At 34.4% G+C, this 26,537-nt stretch overlaps 2 protein-coding genes across 6 annotated transcripts in view; one reads left to right on the top strand and one right to left on the bottom strand.

Annotated features, from left to right (window-relative positions):
* The window catches only part of LOC144840155 (SWI/SNF-related matrix-associated actin-dependent regulator of chromatin subfamily A-like protein 1), a 219,655-nt gene extending 207,386 nt beyond the window's left edge, over nucleotides 1-12,269 (bottom strand). For 3 of the 5 annotated variants that reach the window (XM_078695863.1, XM_078695859.1, XM_078695864.1), the window contains exons 1-6: nucleotides 11,929-12,080; nucleotides 8,444-9,006; nucleotides 8,259-8,309; nucleotides 7,844-8,027; nucleotides 7,178-7,328; nucleotides 6,733-6,894 (exon numbers count right to left, since the gene is read on the bottom strand). In XM_078695863.1, the coding sequence (XP_078551989.1) occupies nucleotides 6,733-6,894; nucleotides 7,178-7,328; nucleotides 7,844-8,027; nucleotides 8,259-8,309; nucleotides 8,444-8,993 (1,098 nt within the window). In that variant the 5' untranslated portion in view covers nucleotides 8,994-9,006; nucleotides 11,929-12,080. Of the gene's footprint in view, nucleotides 1-6,732; nucleotides 6,895-7,177; nucleotides 7,329-7,843; nucleotides 8,028-8,258; nucleotides 8,310-8,443; nucleotides 9,007-11,928; nucleotides 12,081-12,172 lie in introns of those variants that run through there. The other 2 variants (XM_078695861.1, XM_078695862.1) reach the window with 2 other exon arrangements.
* A 756-nt stretch (nucleotides 12,270-13,025) lies between these two features.
* LOC144840178 (homologous-pairing protein 2 homolog) overlaps nucleotides 13,026-26,537 on the top strand; it is an 84,135-nt gene continuing 70,623 nt past the window's right edge. Inside the window, exon 1 of the mRNA XM_078695909.1 lies at nucleotides 13,026-13,164. Coding sequence (XP_078552035.1) covers nucleotides 13,140-13,164 — 25 coding nt within the window. The 5' untranslated portion in view covers nucleotides 13,026-13,139. The remainder of the gene's footprint in view (nucleotides 13,165-26,537) is intronic.

Raw genomic sequence — 26,537 nt, 5'->3', positions numbered from 1 at the left:
ATGGGGCGACTTGACTAGCATCCTTCTAGGCCTAGGCTAGTAGTAGTATTATTACTATTTAGTGGACAATGCAGCTTGTTGGCCTAGTTACAGTAGGCTAAACAAAACCAGGCTACATTTGGGTGGCATCCTTAGGATGTGGGTCTATATATGTGTACCACACTATTTGTCAATTCAATTTCAATAAGCTGTTATTATTTCACAACAAAAGCTTAACTTTTAGTATTTAGTATTAAAAAGTAGATGAACATAACATACGAAATATAACACACTTCAGCCTTTTTTCTTCTTAGAAATTAATACTTAAACTAGACATGAAACTCGTCACTTTGACGAGTTAGTTATCCGCACCACGACAAACGCCACGTGCACGTCATACGTTGGAATATTCCACACAGATAAAGATTATGGCATTATGACAAGAACTGAAGAATATGATATGCTGTTAGTGCTGAATTCTGTCAATTTTGTGTCATATAGTATATACATGGAAACAGTATAATCTGTATACATATTACATACAGTGTAGAATAGGTGAAATTACAGGACCCGCCATTTATTCCAATTTTTAACATGGCGACGGTATCAAAATGAAACACTTAGATAGCAATTTCAGAAGGAAATTATCTCAGGAACAACATATTAACGTGTAGAAGAAATTTGAATACGTAAAATATAGATGCACACCCTTTTAAATGTGATGAACTATTACGCAAAATGTGAAAATACGACTTTTTTTATTCAACTGGCCATATGATGACGTCACAACATCCGTTTGGCAAAATGTTTACATGAATTCGTATCTACAATTCAATAGCTTCCAGAAAACGTTTTAATCGTGATTATCACATTTTATTATTACGAGCTATTACAGATTAAAATGTACTGTAAAGATGAAATTAATGACCCACGTAATTAAAATTTTTAGGCATGATGACGTCATAAAAATTAAAATATTTGTATCTCATGCTAAAGAAAGTTGATTGACCTACACAATATATAAATGCAGGAGAAAAAGGAATACAGATAAGCGTGATGCGCTCCATTGAATATGATGAGCAATAACGAAAGAGACAAAAATCCTATTTTTTACATTTGTGTGGCCATACGATGACGTCACAACATCCGTAAGGAAAAAATTCTGCATGAATTCATATCTAACATATCTGCTTACATATTAAGTTAAAAAACTTGGGGGTAACGGTTGATCCTGAGGAGCTATAATAGATTCAAAATAGGCATAATTTTGACAATATTTTGTAACTTTTGCAACTAAAACGCATGCAAATGGTCTAAATTAACGTGTACGTATGACGTCATTTTAATTTGAAATGATGTCAATCTTTTTAAAAATGACTAGGAAAGGCTGGAAAATCACAATTTAATAGAAAAAAACCTGATTTTCATGCTGCGTGCGCACTGCACGCGTAAAATTGTTCGCGCGCGCGGGAAATTTTGACATGCGCAAAATGTCATGAATGGCGTAAAAAGTTGATTAGAAATTAATTTTGCGCATTTTAAAATTTTAAATGCGCGTGCGCGCGTAACTTCTTGTAAAACACGTCATTTTTAGTTAACTAAAAGTTTGCCCTTGATATGCCTTAAATTTTCATAAAGGGTCAAAAAAAAATTACGCTTGGTTTTTAAGCTATGATCAATCATTAAAAATCATAAAATCGCACGTAAGTCACGTTGCGCAATTCTGACGTCATTCAAAATAGGAGGTGCACAACTTCACGTAAATGCCCACATGTTGTCAAAGTTATGAAATATTATGTTTACACATTTTAGAGATACGTGAGCCACAAAAAAACGGGAAAGAAATAAGAACTAGACATGAAACTCGTCACTTTGACGAGTTAGTTATCCGCACGACAAACGCCACGTGCACGTCATACGTTGGAATATTGCACACCGAAAAAGATTATGTCATTATGACCTGAACTGAAGAATATGATGTGCTGTTAGTGCTGAATGCTGTATATTTAGTTGTCATATAGTATACACAGTGTAATCTGTATACATGTCACAAACAGTGTAAAATAGGTGAAATTACGGGACCCGTATTTTATTTTAATTTTTAACATGTTGACGGTTTCAAAAGGAAACGCGAAGGTAGTAATTTCGGAAGAAAATTATTTCAGCAACAACATATTAACGTTTAGAAGAATTTTGAATACGTGAAATATTAATGCGCGCTCTTTTAAATGTAATGAACTATGACGCAAAAGATGAAAATATGACTTTGTTTATTTAACTGGCCATATGATGACGTCACAACATCTGATTGGCGAAAAGTTCACATGATTTCGTATCTACAATCCCATAGCTTCCTGAAAACGTTTTAATTGTGATTATCACATTTTATTCTTACGAGCTATAACAGATTAAAATTTACTGTAAAGATGAAATTAATGACGGTGTTAATTAAAATTTTTAGGCATGATGACGTCATAAAAATTAAAATATTTTTAACTCATGCGTAAGATAGTTGATTGACCTAGACAATATTAAAATCTCAGAGAAAAAGGAATACAGATAGGCGTGATGCGCTCCATTGAATATGATGAGCAATAACGAAAGAGACAAAAATCCTATATTTTACATCCGTGTGGCCATACGATGACGTCACAATGTCCGGTTAGCCATATTGATTCATGATCCGATTTCTACAACTCATCAACTTCCAAAATATGTAATTAAAAACAAGTTCACCTCGTTGTTTAGAATCTATGACCGTTTAAAAAAAGGCATAACTTTAATTGTGATTATCACTTTTTAATCTGACGAGCTATAACAGATTGAAATTTACTGTAAAGATGAAAATAAGTAACCCAAGTTATTTACGTTTTTAGACATGATGATGTCATAAAAATTAAAATTTTTTAATTCATGCGAAAGATAGTTGATTGACGTTGGGAGAAATGGAATACGTAATAGCGAGATGCGCTTTGTTGAATGTGATAAGCAATAACGAAAGAGTAAAAAATCCTATATTTTACATTCGTGTGGCCATACGATGACGTCATAACATCCGAGTTGTAAAGATTCTGCATGAATTCATATACTACAACATATCTGCTTACATATTAAAATTTAAAAATTGGGGGTCGTGGATGATCCTGAGGAGCTATAATAGATTAAAAATAGGCATAATTTTGACAATATGTTGTAACTTTCGCATCTAAAACGCGCGCAAATGGTCTAAATCAACGTGTTCGTATGACGTTATTTTAATTTGAAATGATTTTAATCTTTTTAAAAATGACTAGGAAAGGCTAGAAAATCACAATTCAAGAGAAAAAAACATGATTTTCGTACTCCGTGCGCACCTTACGCGTAATTTTTTTCGCGCGCGGGGGAATTTTTGACATGCTCAAAATGTTATGATCAGCGTAGAAAGTTGACTAGATATTAATTTTGCGCATTTTGAAACTTTAAATGCGCATGCGCGCGTAACTTCTTGTAAAACATGCCATTTTTAATCCATAGAAAGTTGACCCATGATATGAATTATAATTTTATTAAGTTTCATGAAACAATATTTGTTGGTTCTAAAGTTATGATCAGTTATAGAATTTCATAAAATCGTGCGCAACTTACGCAACGCGGATCTGACATCGTCCAAAAGCTTGGCTGCACATCTACACTTCAATGTCAATCTTTTTACCAAGTTATACAAAGTTATGTTCACAAGCAATAGAGATATGCTGGTCACAAAAATCCGGGAAAGAAAGAAGAATAACAAAGAAGATGAAAAAAAAAGATATTTACAATCACATGGGTTATCCTGCAACTAAGTTGCGGATAACCAAAAAAAATATTGATCCACTACAATCACAAGGAGTTATCCGCTACTAAGCGGATAACTAAAAAAAGAAACGTGACAATAACAAGGGTTATCCGCAACTAAGTTGCGGATAACCAAAAATATTGATCCCATACAATAACAAGGAGTTATCCGCTCTACCAAGCAGATAACTAATTATGTAATTAAATGATAATTTATTACAGTTGTTTTCCCATTATATTATTATTTTACTGATTGGTACTTTATTGTCATTATTTTTACTTCTTTGTACTGTGTATAGCTGTGTAGGTTGAGGAGACACAAATGCAAAAAAAATCTACCACTACTCCTACAGAAAAAACTGACTTAAGGACAAAAAATATAAATATTCTTGAAACTAATAGACACGAGGTAAGTCTTGAATGGATGCTTTTGACTATGGAGAATATCTGATCTATGTATCCATGGTTTGACCAAAATCATTGGCACAGTAAAAGCATCTCATATTGTATATGTTAATGTTTCTTATCTAATTCATGATTCAAAACCTAAAACTTTAAAAATGTTTTATATAAACCAAACATTCATTCAACTTAGATGATAATGGAACATTATTTGTTACAGAAATGGTACCAGGCCTATGCTACAAAATGATTATCCAGCTTATTGGTAAAGTAAAATTATACATACTATAGTGTTGTTTCTTTGATGGTGAATCAAAGGTTTCTACATTTACAGTACTGCATAAATCCAATACAAAAATTACTGAAAAACGGATTGGACAATGCTGTGGGTATATAGTGACCGGCTGGTTTTCTCTCTCTCATTGGAGATGATATAATAAATAAGCAAAACTCTAAATAAAAACGAAAAATAATCCGCCAAGTTCAAAACTTTTGGAAAAACTAACCTTTCACATCAGGTATTAGGGCTATATTGTATATATATATATATTGTTTGGTAGATAGTTTTTAAAGAGTTTTTAAAGCGGATTCAATATTCTAAATGTTATATTATGTTTGTAGTACTGGACATAAGCAACAGTTATTACTATAAAGTTGTATATACTATATTTGCTATAATATTTATAATTCATTACTGATTGATTATATTTAAAGCAATTTGTAATAATTAAAATACTTTGTATATTTGACAACAGTCTTTTTTTTGGAAAATAAAAAATACATCATATTATTCATTACCAGATAGTTAAAGACCCCTTCCCTACGTTTTTTAGATCTAATTTAAGATCACAAACTATATTTAATGTAAAAATAATACTATATGGTCCTATTGCGATAACTTTTTTTGTCTTTAAACGGTTAAAAATGTGAAAAATAAGTCGATTCTAATAATTATAGCGGCCCGCTATAAATCCCAAAATGCATTGCGCGTGGATTGATATTTGTATCAATGGAGTCTGGCAAAAATAGAAAGACAATTAATGCAGCAATTATACAACGTCAGGCTAGATATATAGCTCGCGTACTATGTTCGTACTTTACCGATATTTACCAGCTAGGCCTACAAAACTAAGCCTAGCTAGGCTAGGCCTAAAGACCGTCCACGAGAGGTCATTCGCCGCGAGCTACTTAGGTAGTGCATTGTTTCTCACTTTTTATCATAATTTACCATAAAACGTACATTTAAGACAAGGAATGACCTGGTTTAATGTTTTTAAAGTAATATATATGTATTATTTTTACAAAACGTCACAAATTGTAGGGAAGGTGTCTTTAAATGTTATTGCACTATTGTGTGTGTGGTGATGTTTATAGGCTTTATGTATGACAAAACTTTACCTTAGTAAAAATATCATCCATGGTGATTTAAATACATTTTGGCTAATGTTTATAATGACAGTAACAATTACAACCAGGTTAGCTACTATAGGGATTCATTTGTTATGTTTTTAAATTTACACTAAAAACCAAAAACTGCAATTTTTCAGTTATAATAATTGATTGCGTAATAATTTTTTCTCGCTGAAAGAACACCGGTGTGTCACTCCAACTAGAATATCCAATGCATGAATATAAAGACATATATGGTAAGCAATTTTCTAAAATATCACTCCTTAAAAATGGCCAAAACTTCAAAATTATCTATACAATTTGTAAAAAATCACACTTTTTGCAGCTTCCTCAATAAAAACCTATTTAAGATTACAATACCAAATATGCTGTTTACCAACCTTCTCAAGAAGTCATACAGAAAATATAAACATGGTATGTGAATTATTTATGAAGATACTGCATCTCAAAAATCCCAAAAAGTCTCAAATTGACTAAATAATCTAAATTTTTCAGTTTTTCTCACATACAGAATACGTAGTGTTTACAATCCACTTGACTACCCACATGGTAAATATAATAACACTTGGTGAATTATTTGTAAAGTTATTACTACATAAAAATTGGTCCAGAACTTTGAGGGAGAACTTTGATAATAGTGTGGGAAATATGTTCATTTCAAAATATCAACTCTCAAAATCTAGACCCCTAACGTTGGAACGAAATCCATTTTCTAGGCCCTTGTTGAGCTACTGCTTACGGCCTACAGTGCAAAACCTCAACAATCAGCAAAATAGTGTACATTTTTGTGTACATAATAATAGTTCATTCTTATATAGCGCATAAGCTCTCAATGCGCTGCACATTATTATCCCGGTCATGTTTTGGATCAAACACGTATGGAAACATACTCCCATAATAATGCAGCTAGTAATCAGGGCAAAGTTGTGGCTTGTCTTGCCTAAGGATACAAGTAATGCGGCAAGAGTTGGATTTGAACCACGATCTGTAATCCAACATCCAACACACTGTGCCACACGCCCTCATCATGTGCAATGTATTTACATGGGTCATATAAAATTAAACCAAGTGTAAAAAATGCAAAACTATTAATGTTAATTCTATAAGCAAATTGAACATTACACCAACCATGATCACAACCTGAAATGTCTTGGACTTGATCTCCGCTGCCTTTCGGGCCAATAATTCGTAGCTTAAAATATTGACCAATCCACTTGTACCACATTCTTTAACTTTTTGTACAACGTTCACTTTTTCAGGGTCTATAGAGGGCAGCCACTTTTGCAACATCTAAAATAAGAAAATAATCACACCACTTTATTATGGCAATTACAGTATTTTATTTTTACAGCCATTAATTGGCTAAACCCCATTAACATATGTGCTTTACAGTAATGACAACAAATTCATCTTTTTTTGTGCAGGACAATGTCCTTATCAATGCTTGACATCCTGGTCTAAAGTGGCTGACCCTGCTAATGGGTACAAAATAGCTTTTTGGATAGATTGTTAGCGCCATCTGGTGTCAATGTTAGTTGTAAGAATTGCAAGGGTTCACTTTTAATATACAAACCTCTTTCCATACAAATCTGAGTGACGATGGAGAAACGATGAGTAATGGCCACTCAGCTCGATAGTAACATGCAATGCAGATCGCCTGAAATGTCTTACCAAGGCCCATGTCATCAGCTATCAGTATACGGCCCTGCCTCTCTATTGCATAACTGCAAAACAAAATAGTTTTTAAATATGGATATTGTGTAAATATCAAATTAAAATTACAATCAAGAGCCATATGTTTAGGGATGTAACCAACACTGTATGACCTACAGTAATATTTCAAAAGTAATTAGATTTATTTATTACATGGTGAAACCAAATTCAGCATTATCTTAACTATTCTCTGAAATAATTAAAATCTTTGGGTGTCGTATGGATTAACTTGTCACAATTTTGCAAAAGCCAGAGATTTTTCAGATATAGGTCGTTTTCTTTTTATTGAAAGACCTAAAGAACTGAATTCTTGAGTATTTAGGCTAAACTTCCTTAATTCATTGTTAATGAAATATGATTAAATCCCACCACTTACATTTCACTATATTTCATAATAGTAGGGTTAGGGTACATATAGTACCAGACATCAAATTTTGCTACATAGGATTTTCAATTTAATTTCTGTTCCGATTAGACAAACATGTTTTTGTCATGAGAGAATATCAGATTTGAACCCCCTACTCACCCAACACCGTCTCTTTGGAATGGAATTAGTGCTTCTACAAGCTCTGAATCAACAGAGTTCAGGTTGACTTCTGGCACAGTCTTTGGTTTGTTTATTCCATGCCTTTGTTGTCTAAAAGTACTTAATACAGCTTTTGGAAGTGGTTCAATATCATTTTGCATTCCTGCCGAATTTACTGCCTTACCTGATCACAAAACAAATTAAAATTACATAACATATGACACAACACAATTGACATTCGATTGAAATGTAAAATGTATCGATTTAAATAGTTACTAAATATCTGGCCAGTGAATACACATCCACAAAACTTATTTTGTAATAGGTAAAATCATTTAAAGAGGAATATTATTTGTTTTTGGGTAAGAATTGTAAGAACATACACAAATTAACTATTGATTATTGTCATACTTACAAAATTGTCCATAGTCACTTAGGTGGAAAGTCCAAACTTTAGTGACTGCATCTGTAAAAAAAAATAATTAAGTATTAAGAGAAGGAAAGATTGACGAGTCGTGAAAATAATGTAAGTCAATTAATAACCTAAGAAAAAATATGAAGTAAAAATGCATTTTTTTTCTGTGAGTGAGACCAACTTACTATAATTCTTTGTTGGCATCTGCTTAAATATATCAATTAACTTTTGATTAAATGAAACATTAACTGAAAAACTGGTCCTTGAAAATAGTACACATTGCACAGGCTTCGCTGAAGAACTCTTTGAAGTCGACCCATAATTACTTTTACTAGAAAATTGTGCTGTTGGTGGAAATGTTCTCTTAGTTGTATCCTTAACAGTTTTTTCAGAATTTTTAACTAGGTAAAAACTCTTGGAGGAGAAAGTTTGTGCTTGGTGACGAGTTGTGCTAGAGTTTGATTGGTTACAAGTATCTGGGATGCCTTTACCAATTTGGAAATTAGAATTTACATTCACTTCTTTACTTGATGTCTGATAGAATCTGCTACCAGAACTAGACTGTTTATTCTTACTGATGTTTACTGTACCAGCCTGCTTTATTGCATTGCTGGTTGATTGATTCTGTCTTATCTCAGTTTGATTTAATCGGTAAGCTTTTTTTTCAAGTGCTCTACGACGATTTTCTTCAATTCTCTTTAACTGTTCTGTAGTAAGTTGATTACCTGTTGACATTTTTAATGTTTTTCTGGTGAAAATAAAAATAAAAAATAAAATTACAGTCAACTCTGTCAATTACAGACACGCTTGGGCTGGCTGTCTGATATTCAACTCTGTCAATTACAGACACGCTTGGGCTGGCTGTCTGATATTCAACTCTGTCAATTACAGACATGCTTGGGCTGGCTGTCTGATATTCAACTCTGTCAATTACAGACACGCTTGGGCTGGCTGTCTGATATTCAACTCTGTCAATTACAGACACGCTTGGGCTGGCTGTCTGATATTCAACTCTGTCAATTACAGACACGCTTGGGCTGGCTGTCTGATATTCAACTCTGTCAATTACAGACACGCTTGAGCTGGCTGTCTGATATTCAACTCTGTCAATTACAGACACGCTTGAGCTGGCTGTCTGATATTCAACTCTGTCAATTACAGACACGCTTGAGCTGGCTGTCTGATATTCAACTCTGTCAATTACAGACACGCTTGGGCTGGCTGTCTGATATTCAACTCTGTCAATTACAGACACGCTTGGGCTGGCTGTCTGATATTCAACTCTGTCAATTACAGACACGCTTGGGCTGGCTGTCTGATATTCAACTCTGTCAATTACAGACACGCTTGGGCTGGCTGTCTGATATTCTGGGAATTTGGAGAGTTAACTGTATTTGTTTGTAAAAACAAAGTCAATATAGTAGCCTGTCTAGGGCACAAAGTCAATATAGTAGCTTGTCTAGGGCACAATTGTACTACTGCCTAAGGTTATCAATTAAAGCTTAGCATAGAAAATCGAATCAGAAGGACATGCAATGCTACCCTATGCTAGCACTACTGTGTTTCAAACAATCTGTATGAAACTATGTTGCTTCTGCATCCCTCGATTTGTTGCGAATTATTCTGCCAATATTTAAATAAATCAACACTAACTAAGACACTTTCCCTACATTTTTTCAGTCTATTTCAAAAGGGTCACAAACTACATCTTTTGTAAAAGTAAATCCTATGGGCCTGTAATTGCGCTAATGTTTTCATCTTTTAACTGTTAAAATGTGAAAAATAATGTGCCACACTATGAATACCGGATGGAATGCATTGCACGGGTTGATATGTTGGTTTTGCTTCTCTATTGACCGGTGTTGTTCTTGTTTATTTAGCCGCTCTCGATTGAGAACACCAGGCCGTCATTGACTGAAGTTGACATGGCCTTTTTACTACTAACATTAATTAACAACTGTACATTGAATGATCCCACTATATACACTGACTAGCCTAGGTCTATATAGGCCTAGCCTACTACTTCTATTGGGGAACAAACGATCGGGACCACAGACGATCGGACCCAAAGCGAGAGACGATCGGGCTCAACAAGGTTTTTTTTAAGATGATCGGGACCAGAGACGATCGGGCCTAACAAATAAGACGAAAGGGCACGTTTTATTTTGGTCGCAATTAAACCAACTTTTGGAATTTTTTATGGTGCGCGCCACTCTAGCTATACAATTTTTATCATATCGGTCGTGTTTTTTTAATCGATTGGGTTTTATTGCATTACGCTATTTTGTATTTGGCCCACTAAATACATTTCGTGATCATTATAATTCGTGATCATTTTTATATTAGGTATGCCTACTGTAGATTATTTATTTTACCGTCTGGATATTTTTATGCTAATTATATATTTCATTTACTATTACAGGTGAGGAGGAGAGGATGCATGGAAATATGATTGTTTATAATTATAATAATTAAATGTTAACATTGTTTAAATGTAATCATTAATATAATAAATGTCAATAGTCCGATAATTTTATGTGGTGGTAGTAGGGGATGAGACGAGTAACCTTCCTGTGCGCCTGTTCTTCAGTACATGATTTTGTTGACCATGCCACAATCCGGGGATTCCCCTTAAAATAAAACGTAGCGTGTTACGGACAAAACATGAAAGCGGTAACAGTTGCCTACCAAAAGTGGAAACAGTTTGAATTTATGATACTTTATAAATTATGTTCTCTGTTATAATAATTGCAGTAAAATAAAAAGCAAATAAAAAAAAGTCTGTGTCTTATTATACATAATGGTAATGCCGTTTGTATTGTAATTCATTCTGGTTAATTTCTACATGTACACTTTTGTGGGTAAATCCCAACTTTTTATTTATATTCTTCTATCCATATAGTGTCTTGTCAATTACGCCACGGTAGATTCATTCCTCAATCAACATATTAGTTTACAATAGGCCTACCCTAAAACATGTATCCACTTGTATTGTAGGCACAGAAAGAACGTCTCATTGGTAATAAATACTCTATTACTAATTATAAACTATTTTAACTATTAATTTCTGATATTTTTTTCAGAAATAACATTTTTACAATGATTTTCAAAGAGCACACGTTCACAAACTTTTTGCAACCACCTGTTAAATAAATTGAAAACAACATTAATATATACATTATTAGGCCTAAATAAACATTCATCCTTTATACCTAACAAATATTGACCAGAACCAATTACAACCGCAAAAGCGTATCAGCGACGCTACATACCGATACCCTATTTTATCGGAACCAAAATAAAACGCGCTAAGACGATCGGGCCCAGCAAATGAGACGATCGGGACCAAAATGGTTCCTAACACATGAGGCGATCGGGCCAAACGCTGAAGACGATCAGGACCACGTTTTCTGGGCCTGATCGTCTTGGGCCCGATCGTCCGTGGTCCCAATCGTCTGGTAACCCTTATTACGTTACTAGCCTAGGCCTACCTACTACTACTAGACCTAGAGTCAAGGCTACCTCTAGCTAGGTAGTAGTAGGTAGGCCTTCTAGAGCCTAGCTAGTAGGCCTAGGATTAGTATTACTATTACTAATTAGGGCATAGGCCTAGGTAGCATAGGCCTAGATAGGTTATACTCAACAAAACGAGGTTTTTTAGTTTATGCACAATAATATTAATAAAGGAAGATGATGATAGGCCTTTAGCCTAGCCTAGATACTTGATCCTCCTCTCTCAGCAGTCAGCTCAGTAGCAATCAATCAAATCAGGCGGTAGGCCAACTACCACACCAGGCCTAGGCTAGCGAGCTAGAGAGAGGAGGAGGGGCCTAGCCTAGTAGTAGTAGTATAGGCTATACTATAGCTTATAATAGGCCCTAGCTAGGGCCGGCCTAGCCTAATAATATATATGCCTTAATATGCCTCCCTCCTGCACTCAGCAGAGCATGAGCATGGCAGACTGCTGTTGATCAATAATTATAATACAGTCGCCGCGTGTCGTCTCGTCGGGTAACGGGACGATTCGGCCCTGAGACGATTCGGCCCGGGACGATTCGGCCCTGGGACGATTCGGCCCGGGACTATTCGGCCCGGGACGATTCGGCCCTGAGACGATTCGGCACACTTACATTTATCGGCTTTGATATGCATTTATAAGCATAAAATAAGCTTTTTTCCCCAAACTTTATTTTCAGAGTGACTATGGGGTAGCACTACTAGGGATAAAGATGCAATAAAGCAAACATTTTGAAAACATTGTCAAAAATAATCATTTTTTAGTCACGCGAACGATGTAAACAAGTTACGCCCTCTGTTGGCCGCTTGGCGAATGCACGAGATAAACAAGGTTTTCGAAGTAATAAATTGAATATAAAATTACGTTTTTTTAGTAATTTATTATATATATTATATCAACTTTGTCAATATCAATAAAATACGGATTGTTAAACAACTTTAAAAACTTGATAAATAAAACAAAAATGAATATGAATTTGGTCTAAAGTGAGACGTTTCGGCCCACAAAGTGGGATGTTTCGGCCCAAAAGTGGGCCGAATCGTCCCACCAAAAGTGGGCCGAATAGTCCCGGGCCGAATCGTCTCAGGGCCGAATCGTCCCTGAACCGTCTCGTCGGCGGATTTGGTTTCCCCGCGGCGCGCTCATACATGTCAAAATAAAACTGGCCAAAAAAGAGATTGTAGAATTCCCACCTTTGACCTTTTTAATAAACATGTGGTTAGTTGGTTGTGTAGGCCTCCTATGTGTAGACCTGTGTAGCAGCAGCAAATTAGATTTGTATCTGGCTGTTGTAACTAAAACGCTGCGTAAATAAAAGACTCGGCAGCATTAATTTCTTGATTTTGTTTTATAGCCGGTCTGGAATGAGTAAAGAAAAAGATACAGAAGGTATTTACGTTTACGTTTACCTACTAGGGCCTAGGCTAGGCTAGTACTATTGCCTAGTTAGGCTAGGCCTAGGCCTAGCTAGGCATAGCCTAATTATTAGGCTAATACTATTCTATTAGGCTATGCCTAGCTAGGCAAGCTTAGCTAAGCTAAAGGCTAGGCCTAGTTTTAGGCCTAGGGCCTACCTACCTAGACCGACTTAACTAGCAATGCCTAGGCCTACTATACTAGGCCTAGAGGCTAGGCCTAGTAGTACTTAGGCCTAGGGCCTAGCCAGGCTCTAGGCCTAGTCTAGCCTTCTAGTTGTAGGGCCTACAGACATTTCAACCCCTGGACTTTCAAAAGCAGGACATATATAGGCCAGTTGAATAAAAAAAGTCGTATTTTCATTTTTTGCGTCATAGTTCATCACATTTAAAAATAAAAGAGCGCACATCTATATTTTACGTATTCCAATTTCTTCTACACGTTAATATTATATTAGAGAGGTTTCGCAATCTTACGAATACGATAACGAAAACGGATACGTTACGCACACGTATTCGTTTTCGTAAGCCATAAAAAAATCTGTTTCGCATGGCAACGAAATATTGAGGCACGTCCAAAATATGACTGCGGTAAATTTGAGCGAAGCACAGGTACGTGTTGCTTGGTGCTTGGCTGCCTAGGCCTAGCGTAACATCAAAGCGAGTGAGGACTTTAAAAACTGCTATTTATCTAAATTGACCTGGCATTTTAGTAAATTACTTTCAATAAATCTATAATTATATTATAATCATGAATCATTCCTAATTCAAATGCAAAATGTGCAAAATAGATCAAAAACTATACTCGTTTTGTAGTTACGAATATGACTGGTGATATTCGTCAACACGAATACGCTTTACGAATATGAAATGGGGATCAGCTCAAAAGTTTCACAAATGTATGACGTATCCGTTTTCGTTATCGTATTCGTAAGGTTGCGAAACCTCCCTAATATGTTGTTGCTGAGATCATTTCCTTCCGAAATTACTACCCTATCTTACTTAGTGTTTCATTTTGATACCGTCGCCATGTTAAAAATTGGAATATGGTAAATGGCGAGTCCTGTAATTTCACCTATTCTACACTGTATGTAATATGTATACAGATTATATGGTTTATACTGTAACTCTAGTAGTAGTAGCTAGATCAACTTTCGTATGCACTTTGAGGTCCAGAAAATTTGACTTCAGAAATTGGTTTAGGATGGTCAAACAATCATTTTTGGCTTGGTTACACATTTTGAAAATGTGGCAAAAGGTCAAAGGTCAGGATGAAAGGTTATAATACCAAACACCAATAGGTCCTTAAATCTCAACAACCACTGGTCACAGCAAGTTAATTTTGGTCTCAAATTGATCAGAAGGTATACAATTATATTCAGTCTAATGGGACATTTTAGTCAAAAATGACCGGAAATGCAATTTCTGACCTTTGACCCACAACCCAGGGCATGTATGTATCTCCGTAACTACTGGTCATAGACACTTGAATTTGGTCTTAAAATGTTCAAAATATACATTTTGTTATTTGTTGCACATTTTGAAAAATGTTACTAAAGGTCAAAGGGTCAAGGTCAAGGGTTATATGAACAAATATAAATAACTACTTGTATCTCGGCAACCACTGGTCGCAGCAAGTCAATTTTAGTTTCAAAATGTTGAGAAGGCATGTATTCATATTCAGTCTAATGGGACATTTTAGTGAAAAATATATATATATGCCAATACATAGTTTCATTACTATTGTACAATATGTCCAGCTTTCCTGAAAACACCATTGTGTACTGTAGTGTGTTGTATTGTAGTATGATTTTATCATGATCTATAACATGATTTTAAAATACACTTATGATGCTTTTATTTTCAATGCATTTAGTACTTAAAAAGTAAAAAAAACTTTGTTTTCTAGTGGTATTGATAATAAATCTCCAGAAATATATATTGTTTTATTATGTACACTGGGAACAGATGTGTATATGTATAATTTGTCGGTGACAAGGGACCCTGACCCTTTGACCTTTTGTAACATTTTTCAAATGTGCAACAAATAACAAAATGTATATTGGGAACAATTTAATTAAGACCTAATTTAAGTGTCTACGACCAGTAGTTATGGAGATACATACATGCCCTGGATAGTGGGTCAAAGGTCAGAAATGACATTTCCGGTCATTTATTACTAAAATGTCCCATTAGACTGAATATAAATGTATACCTTCTGATCAATTTGGGTCATTCCATGTCAAATCAACCAGATTTTTAAAAAGTTCCTGCTCCACCGTCTTGGATTTTGACAAAACTTCTCAAAATTGATCCACTATGTGAAAAACCAACTCAACAAAAAAATTAACCATATACGATATGTGGTTTCCGAGATATTGACGTCACAAAAAAGGGGCGTGGTTGTTAAAAATTTGCGAATACAATTTTCTCAGACTTTGGAAGCTTATAACTCTGGATTGGTAATAGCTATCAAGCTCAAACTTGGAATTCCAACTTATTTCTGGCCATATTATAGAAATATGTTTTGAGATTAACTCTTATCACTTCCCTTTTAAAGTTATCTGCACTCAAACTAGCCATTTCGTTTAACAACACAGATTTTTTAAAATTTTCGGGGTCAACCTGTGTCCATAGGAATGGGTAGATACATTTCATATTGCAAATATAGTATCTATGGATAGTTGTCTATAGCCACAAAGAAGCACAGGCTGATTAAATGAACATAAATGGAATAATATTTATTCAAAGTTGGGATCAGATCTAAAAAAGTGAAAAACGCCTATATTTCTTATTAACGGTTACTCATGTGGACAGTGAAAACTTGTTTTAAAATTGACACCAGTTAATCAGACATATTGGATCTACATATAGTCCAAATTTCAGCTTTGGTACTCAACTCATTCATATTCAGATACTTTGTTAAACACTACACATAAAATAACATGTTTTACATTGAAATTGCTACAAATACAAACACAAAACGCCTTCATTTCATAGTCATATTTGGACATGAACGAATAGAGACACCAAACTGGTATTTGGAACATAGCTGAATCATGCATTGATAAACTTAAATGATGAGTTTCAACTTTGGGAACAATACGGTGGAGCAGGGACCTCTGGTTGATTTGACATGGAATGACCCATTTGAGACCAAAATTACCTATCATTTTCTGATTGATCAAAGATTAAAAATCAAGCGTAGTTTTTTTATTCGTAACGTGGATCATTTATTTTCATCTTTACTGTAAATTTCAATATGTTACATCTTTTGCATCACATTTAAAAGAGCGCGCATCTCGATTCTATCAGAATTTCTTTTTTTAATGTGTTGTTGCTAAAACAATTATCTTCCGAAACTGTTCTTTATGTTTAATTTTGATGACATTATCATGTTAAAAATTTGAATGAAATTAAATTTCAACTATGCTACACTGTATGTAGATATACAATATTATACTGTACAAAATAGACAGAATTTATCACCAACATGTTATTATCAGGTCATAAGTGCTGTAATCTTTTTCTGTTCGCATTTTCTAGCGTACATGCACATGGCGTTGTTATTGTGCGGATAACTAACTCGTCAAAGTGACGAGTTCAAATTTAGTTTATTGTTAGTATGGTATTTAATTACTTTGTTAGGAACCAAAGTGGAGTGGAATCGATGCAGTTGCAACTTGGCTGTAATAATAGGCCTACTCTGGAGTTTAATTTAAAGACCCCTTCCCTGCAATTTTGGACGTTTTTTTGGAAAATAATACATATATATCACTTTAAAAACATTAAACCATGTCATTCCTTGTCTTAAATGTACGTTTTATGGTAAATTATGATAAAAAGTGAGAAACAATGCACTACCTAAGTAGCTCGCGGCGATCGACCTCTCGTGGACGGTCTTAGGCCTAGCCCAGCTAGGCTTAGTTTTGTAGGCCTAGCTGGTAAACATCGGTAACGTACGAACATTGTACGCTAGCTATATACCTAGCCTGACGTTGTATAGTTGCTGCATTAATTGTCTTTCTATTTTTGCCAGACGCCGTTTATACAAATTGGGGAAAACCCGGTATTTTCGCTGAAAAGTTAGGAGTCTTCCATTTGTTTTGGCCTCACGATCGATCGAAAAGTGGGCGAATTAAAGGTGAAAAACAAAAATATCAATCCGCGCGCAATGCATTTTGGGATTTATAGCGGGCCGCTATAATTATTAGAATCGACTTATTTTTCACATTTTTAACCGTTTAAAGACGAAAAAAGTTATCGCAATAGGACCATATAGTATTATTTTTACATTAAATATAGTTTGTGATCTTAAATTAGATCTAAAAAACGTAGGGAAGGGGGCTTTAAATAAATTACTGTATATAAGGCCTAAAAAAAAATTAGTTTGTTTGCTGTCATCCACCGCCCCTAATTTTTGGCGAAATTAGGGGCGGAGATAAGAAAAAAGTTTTTTTTACGTTGAGGGCGCTTTAAAAAAAAAAAGTTTTTTATGAGTTTTTTTTGCCGAAAAGGTGTAAATCGAGTGTGCGAGGATGAAACAATTAAAATAATAACGTACCTTATATTTCGGTGTATAAGTCGCACTTTTAACACGCAAATTTATCCTCTAAATTAAGCGTGCATCTTATACCCCGAACATAAATGCTTCACCACACAGATTGTACCTATCGCCACCTCGTTGGCTAGGCTAGGCCTGGGCTTTTTAAGGTATTATTAGGCCTAGCCTAGGCCTAGTACTAAGTAACAGCAACCTGCTTCTGCCTAGTTTTCAAGGCATTTTAGCGTGTTTACTAAATATGATGAAAAGATTTGTTCATTATGGAGCTGTTTTAGGCGCTCCGATAAAATTTCATTTGTAAACGTTTACGATATTGGAATAGTATTATAGTTATACACACGATCGCCGACCACCGTACCCCCAGCGCGAGCGAGCCCTTCTTGGCAACCACATGGTGTACAGTATTCATAGACCTAGCGTACACACTTCTCGGATACATAGATACTAATCGAATACGATTGTCCGCGAGAACGTTCGCCCTCTCGATAAAAGGATCGAGCGAGGCTAGCCCACACACACGTGCGGTCATGCACTCGATGTTGCGGGTGCGAAAAAGAACTGACGGAATGGGGGACTTCCCTTCTTGTAAGAAAAAACATTGTTTTGATGAAATATGAAGTGCGTCTTATACATCGACGATATACAAAATACCGATATTTTACTCTCAGTTAGGGGGTGCGTCTTATACACCGAAATATACGGTACACTAAATTCTAAAATATTTAATTAGGCCTGCTAACAACGACCTAATGCTAGGCCTACTGTCTAGCCTAGGCTAGTTTAGTCACGGGGCCTAACGCGCCCAAAACAGAATTAAAGTGTGAAACAAATTATGATTAGATGTTTGAGCTCGTTGTTTTATTCAGTGTGTTTTGTTACTCTCAAATTCGCGTACAATTAACAGAGAAATTAACATTAAAACTTTTTTTTTTGATTCGTGACAAATAAATTATCATCTCATATTACTAATTTAATTCTGCTAAACTAAAAACTAAAGAAACTAACACATTTTAGCAGTATAAATTACGAACGATATACAAAATGACGAATGGAAAATATGGATATGCATCATTGCACACGGCGCTGTATCCCGGACAACGTTGCCAGGCTAACGTCGGTATTGCCAGAAAAAAAAACAGTTGATTTGGAGATTTTAAATCATCATTTTCTCGATGAATAACTGTTTATACGGTAATAATTTTATTTAAAAAAAATTCTAAATACGTTTCTGCAAAAGCACAAGCATTTTTTTAGAAAATACTCGATAGATTTCAAGAGTTATAGCCAAAAAATTGTCCATTCGAGGGATTGGAATATATTCGCAAAGTGACGTCACCCGCAAATTTTCTTGATTTTCAAATGGGGCTTTCCCCAAAAGGGCGAATTTATATTTTGTAACAATATACATTCTAGCAACACTTAATAGTCCCCAAAACATCATTTTAAAATTTTAAAAATCGAAAATCCATTTCAGGTCCATTTTAACAGTTGGTTTTAGACCACCTATGTGCATTACGAGTAGATATAATAAATATGATATTAAAAGTTTCAATTAGCATTATAATAATAAAAACTATACATCCAATGATAAGGACACAGCCAATGTTTTCAATGCTCATTTTACTTCAATTGGAAGTTCTTTAGCAAATCAATTTACTAACTCCAATAATACTAACTCCAATAATTATACTAGTAACACTTCAGAAAATTGTTTTGCGGGTAACAAATTTGAATTTGATCTTCTTACCCCTGATTACATTTTTAACCAGTTATGTAAATTGTCAACTAATAAAGCTATGGGTGTTGATAACTTTGATTGCAAACTTCTTAAACTAGCTGCTCCGATAATTTGTGACTCACTCTCATATATTTGTAATCTTTCTATGTTCAGTTCTAGATTTCCAGATGAATGGAAACTAGCTAAGGTAACACCTGTATATAAAGATGGGGATATGTCAGACCCTTATAATTACCGCCCAATTTCTGTTTTACCCATACTTTCAAAACTCTTAGAACGTGCTGTGCATGATCAATTATACTTGTATTTAAGAACTAACAACCTTATAAATCCCTCCCAATCGGGCTTTAGAAAAGGTCACTCTACAGAAACTACTCTTTTAGATGTTACTGATTATATTTTAGATAACTTTGATAAAGGTATTTCATCTGCTGCTTTATTTCTTGACTTGAAGAAAGCATTTGATACAGTTAACCATGAAATATTACTTACCAAATTAAGGAATTATGGCTTAAATGATATTGCACTTCACTGGTTTAAATCATATTTAAGTGGACGATCTCAAGTTGTTTGTATAAATTCAACAAAATCTGACACCATGAATGTTAATATTGGTGTCCCACAAGGATCAATACTGGGACCTTTACTATTTATTTTATACGTAAATTCACTTCCTGAATTTTTATCATGTAAATGTGTGATGTATGCAGATGATACAACACTCTTATGTAGTTCATCTGACCCTTTAATACTTCAGAATCAACTCAATATCAATCTAAACAAAATTATAGAATGGTTTGACCATAATCAACTCACACTAAATCTTAATAAGACCAAGCTTATGGTTTTCAGCACAAATCAGAAAACGGCAACATTTAAGAATATAACTTTACTTCATAATAACGAAACTATTGAAAGAGTTGATTCTTTTAAGTATTTAGGTGTCATTTTTGATCCTCAACTAAATTGGAAGGAACATATAGACAAAATGTCTTGTAAAATAGCTAAACGTATCGGTGTGATTCGTCGTATTAAGATGTATCTTCCTATGTATACTTTAAAAATGTTAGCAAATGCTTTAATTATTCCATTATTTGATTATTGTTGCTGTGTTTGGTCCAATTGTAACATAAGTTTTTCAGATTCTCTTCAGGTTTTAATCAACAGATTAGGTAGAATATTGTTATCAGTAGACATGTATACCCCTATTAATGATATCTTAAGTACTCTTGGATGGAGTAGACTTACAGAAAAATGGAATGAAAATATTCTTATAATGCTATTTAAATGTTTAAAAGAAATAGCTCCAAGATACTTAACAATATTATTTCAATTTACTGTAGATAACCATAATAAATGCACTCGCTCCCAAAGTAATAATGATTTATCTATTCCGTTATGGAATAACTCTCAGGGTAAAAGAACTTTTGTTTATAGATCAACTAAATTATGGAATTCTCTACCAAATAACATAAAATCAGAACTCCATAATATGTCTTTGGCAACTTTTAAATCTTCACTATAGAAATCATATATGTATTAACCTTTTTGCCTTCACAATTGTAAATAGTTTTATATCTGTTTTCTTTCTTTTTGTTTTTCTTTTATATTTTATTTTTGTTGTAAATATGTTTACTGAACCACTTTGGAAATCAGTACATCTGTATTGAAAGTGTATTTCAGTTTAAAGAAAGAACAAATAAATAAATAAATATATGGTAAATGTGATGTCATAAAATGTCACAATACTGCTCAAATGACCTATAGGGAAAATGTAAAAACCATTTAAATTTATCATTAAGTTTCCTCATTTATAAAATCTCATGAAAATAGTAATTTTACAGAACAGTTATGAAAGATTGTGATCATCAACTGTATTTCTGCAACTGATTTGTACTCGCGCACAAATCACATCTTTTCCTACAGTTTCTATATTTTTCCATTATTGTGACATAATATGACGTCATAACTATCTTAAGGATGTTAAGGAACTCTCCCTGTAGATATTGTAGATTTGTTTACTGCCTGCAATACAAAGTCAGTATTTTGGTGCAACTTGTCTGTTATTGATGCAGGTAACACGATAACCTTCGCTCCAGTGTCAACTAAAAACCTAAGTCCTGAAGTACGATCAGAAATCAAAAATAGACGACTACCTTCACCAATGCCAGCAGCTGTCGCTGTCTCTATAGTCCAAGAGCATTAGGGTTTGACCCGGACATTTCTGGTAACAAGCTAATTTTTTCAGGAAAGGTCCAGAACTATGATTGGAACATCATACTAAAAGTCCTGAAAAATCCTCCTTGTGCTCTCCGAGAAATCCAAGATGGCGTCCAAAATGGCTGCCATTTTAATTAGTCTATAACTTTGTAACCGCTTGTCGTAGAGTATTGATTTTGGTGTCAAATAGTTCACAATATATACATTCCTATTTGCTCTAACAGAAAAGTTTGTCAAAAAATGGCCGCTACTACAGTTTCTGGCAGTTTGACCTGGTCTTATCATATCTCGGTAATGGCTTGTCATAGAGAATTGAGATTAGGCCCAAATTGTTCAGAACATGCATATTTTTATTTGGTGTAATGAAATATTTTATCCCAAAATGACCGGAAGTGAGGTTATTGACCTCTTATTGACCTATTCATATATCTTTTACAGTATCTCAAGAAACATTTGTCGTATAGCGTTACTTTTGGTGTCAAATTGTTTAGAACATATACATTTCTATTTAGTCTAATTGAACAGTTTGCCCTAAAATGCTCGGAAGTAAGTTAATTTATTGAAAATTTTAAAAATCGCAGAGTATATGAATACTGTAGATAAAATCAAAATTAATGTTTTAACTAAAAACTTAAACTAAAACATGTTTTGGGCATAGCACATCATCAAGGTAAAGTGAATTGTTACAAAAAGAAAATATTAAGTCAATAACTTACAAAGAATAACTGTTGTCAGTGGCTAATCAAAGTTGGTTTAATTAAACAAAAAAATGGGTTATTCTGCAACAAGTGTTACATTTTATTGGGTATGAACTATACTAGACAAGAAAAAAACCAAAATAATCATTTATTTAACTTTGATAGAACAAAGAATATCGGTAACTCTTGTTACAAAAAATGGACATGACCAAAAAAAAAGGGACACGTTAATTGAAATTCTCATACTAGTTATGGTTGAAAAGTTATTGCTACAAAATGTCACCCAATATGTAGATGTCATGAATACATTTTAAATGCTTTATTCGTCTGTAACTCGTGTTTATTATTAGTGCTTTTGTTGAAATCACGTCGTTATTTTCTTCATATTTTCAGAAATATTATAGAAATTACGATAATTATTTTTGTTCATAGAAGTATAACTTTTATGTAATTTAGGGAATGTATAGACTTTATGATACTGTGAGAATGACATTTTCAGGTCATACATTTCGCATGGAAATGCCCAATTGGCAAACACTATGTACATGGCATATATTATACTCCGGATTGTCAAAAACAAATGTTAAAGACCATTTTATTTGTAAAAATAATGCATTTTGAAACATGAAACCAGGTCATTCCTTGTTTTAAAAGAGAATGCACTCTTGAATGTTCTCTAACCGGCAAGCCTAGACTTATCACATTTTTAACTGTTTAAAGATGAAAACAAATGAACGTCATAACTGTTTTGGGCAAACATGCAACAACACCCATACAGATGATGATGATAATAATGATGTGAAAGAAGCAACAAACACAAAGATGTTGAAGATGCAACAAACACCAAGATGTTGAAGATGCAACATCAGATGATGAATGACTGTAACAGAATGCTGCTGATCAATCTTACAGTGATTTAAAGACCCTTATTTTGCATATTTTCAATATATAATAAATCCTATATAGGGCATATGGCGATAATTTGTTCATCTTTAAACAGTTAAAAATGTAACTGGGGGACTAGCTCAAATGGTAGCACTTAGCATGTGAGAGGTACCGAGATCATTGCCTGGGTCTTCCAATCTATTTTTCATGGATTTCTGCAAGGACCAAATAAAATCAGAATCTGAACAGAAATGTCTATGCATGCCGGGTAAAGAGCGTTGACGCGAAATACCTAGGGTACATTCTCTTTTTATCATAAATAAACCATACGGTATAACGAACCTTTAAAACAAGGAATGTTTGAAAATGCATTATTTTCACAAAGTCAACAAGGCCATATGGCTGCAGTTGCGTGCGGAAATTTGATTTATTGTTTACTGACCGACCGACCGACCTACCGACCAACCGACCAAAATTGCTGAAAATATTTAAAAATGTTAATACATTTTTAAAAACATTTATATTTGCCTCCAAGTATTAATATCCACTTTCAAAATAACGAAAAAAATATGAATATCAGTTAGCGTTTACCGACCGAAATTGCTGAAAATGTTAAAAAATGTTGAACAATTTTTAAAAACATTTATATTTGCCTCCAAGTATTAATATCTATGACAAAATAACGGAAAAATATGAATATGATTTAGTGTTTACCGACCGACCGACCAACCGAAATTGCTGAAAATGTTTAAAAATGTTGAACAATTTTTAAAAACATTTATATTTGCCTCCAAGTATTAATATCCAGTGTCAAAATAACGATAAAAATATGAATATGAGTTAGTGTTTACCGACCAACCGACCAACCGAAATTGCTGAAAATGTTAACAATTTTGTAAAAAAATTTATATTTGCCTCCAAGTATTAATATCCAGTCTAAAAATAATGAAAAAAATATGAATATTGAGTTAGTGTTTACCGACCGACATAGTGAGCTATAGACTAAAAATTGCCTAAAGGGTCCTTGACATTTGTCTTTTGTTACTTAGCCAACTTTGATTAGCCACTTTTGACTTCATATTTTCTTTTTGTATCAATTCACTTTACCTGATGATGTGCTATGCCCAAAATATGTTTTAAGGCAGAGTTAAAACTTTGATTTTGATTTTATCTACAGTATTCATATACTTTTCTTTGATTTTTTTTAATTTTCAATAAATTAACTTACTTCCGAGCATTTTAGGGCAAACTGTTGTACTAGACTAAATAGAAATGTATATGTTCCAAACAATTTGACTTCAAAAGTAACGCTCTACGACAAATATTTCTTGTGATACGGTAAAAGATATATGAATAGGTCAATAAGAGGTCAATAACCTCACTTCCGGTCATTTTGGGATAAAATATTTCATTACACCAAATAAAAATATGCATGTTCTGAACAATTTGGGCCTAATCTCAATTCTCTATGACAAGCCATTACCGAGATATGATAAGACCAGGTCAAAGGTCAAACTGCCAGAAACTGTAGTAGCGGCCATTTTTTGACAAACTTTTCTGTTAGAGCAAATAGGAATGCATATATTGTGAACTATTTAACACCAAAATCAATACTCTATGACAAGCGGTTACAAAGTTATAGACTAATTAAAATGGCAGCCATTTTGGACGCCATCTTGGATTTCTCGAAGAGCACAAGGAGGATTTTTCAGGACTTTTAGTATGATGTTCCAATCATAGTTCTGGACCTTTCCTGAAAAAATTAGCTTGTTACCAGAAATGTCCGGGTCCTCCTATACTTATGAACTAATGCTCTTGGACTACTAGTCGCTGGCTTGGTCGTTTCCCGCCTTCTGTAAGGAGAAAGCGCATGGTGAATTATATTTATGTGCCTTGTTACCATATCGATGATGATACCAGCATAAGGTGTAGCAGAGGGCGAGTGTTTTCGGCTTTCATGTTGTTTACTACAGCTTCTGGCTCTGACTTGTTTCGCCAAGGAAGAAACGAGGCTTAGTCAGCTTACTAACTTCAGCTCTCAATTCGCATAATTCGTCTGACATTGCGCGTGCACCAGTATCATCAAGTGTCGTGGCAATAGTTGGTGGTGGTAGAGAAACTTCCAAAATCTTATCAGCCAACGCTGCCAGATCTGAAAGGTCCATATCCGCACAGGTGGATGCTAATATAAATTAAACATTAGTAGGCAATCTTTGCACAAACAACTGTTTCAAGATGGATGTCCCTAAATTACGATCTCCCAGCAATTGATACATCTTGCGTAGTAACTGACTAGGCTTGCGATCACCTAATTCTTCCATTGTTAACAACGGGTGAAGATGCTTTTGCTCCGACACGGATGTCCTTTTAACCAATTCAGATTCTTTGGTATGCAATAAATCTCAAACCTCCTGTGCGATATTAGGTGGCAAAAGCAATTATATACGAATACTTTGTTTCCTCCGCTGTAATTCCTCTGGTAATAAACTGAGCCTCCACTTGCGCAAACCAAATAAGTTGGTCATTCGGCCAAAATGGTGGCAATTTTAAACTTACGGCAGCAGCCACAGGTGGTGCCTCATCCATTCTAGCGGTTATTTTGATCGGTGTAGCTCTTCCCGGAGAAGGTCTCGCCATTATTTCCTTCATGTATCAAACAACGACAAATCAAAGTAATCTTGCAACACCGACGAAAAAAAATATTTAAATATTCCAAGCACGCTAGTTGTATCACGCCGGGGTCACCACTTTAGTGAGATCTAACTTACCCACTATACTGTGTTGTGAGAGCATGCATTGGGTCCAAATATCATTAGTAGCTTCTTATTTGGCTCCGTAATTATATACACATATATTCTGATAATATTGTTTCTTCTGTACATGTACAAGATACGCAAAGTTTCTTGAGTTAAACAAACAACGATAGGTAAAACAAATACGTCCTGCTTGTTTGACATCAGTAGTTGAGAGAGAGAGAGAAAAAAGGTTTGCATGCCGTACGTAACACCTGCTAATTGATATGCAAATTGCCTCTGCAACATCATAAGTACGTTATATGGTAATTTAAATATGCTAATTGGAAAGTTTAATATCACATCTATATCTATTCGCAATGCATTTTGGTGGTCTAAAATCAAACGTTAAGGAGATACAGAGCTTCAAAATGGTATAGTAAATAGTGGCCATTTTGAATTTATGCTAATTAACCCACTTCCTGACGTCCGATTTTGGTCAACTTTGGA

The sequence above is a fragment of the Antedon bifida genome, chromosome 4, assembly GCF_963402885.1.
Source record: "Antedon bifida chromosome 4, ecAntBifi1.1, whole genome shotgun sequence".
NCBI classification, from domain to species: Eukaryota; Metazoa; Echinodermata; class Crinoidea; order Comatulida; family Antedonidae; genus Antedon; species Antedon bifida.
Note: the sequence above shows the minus strand (reverse complement) of the source record. Positions and strands in the feature narration are given on the sequence as shown.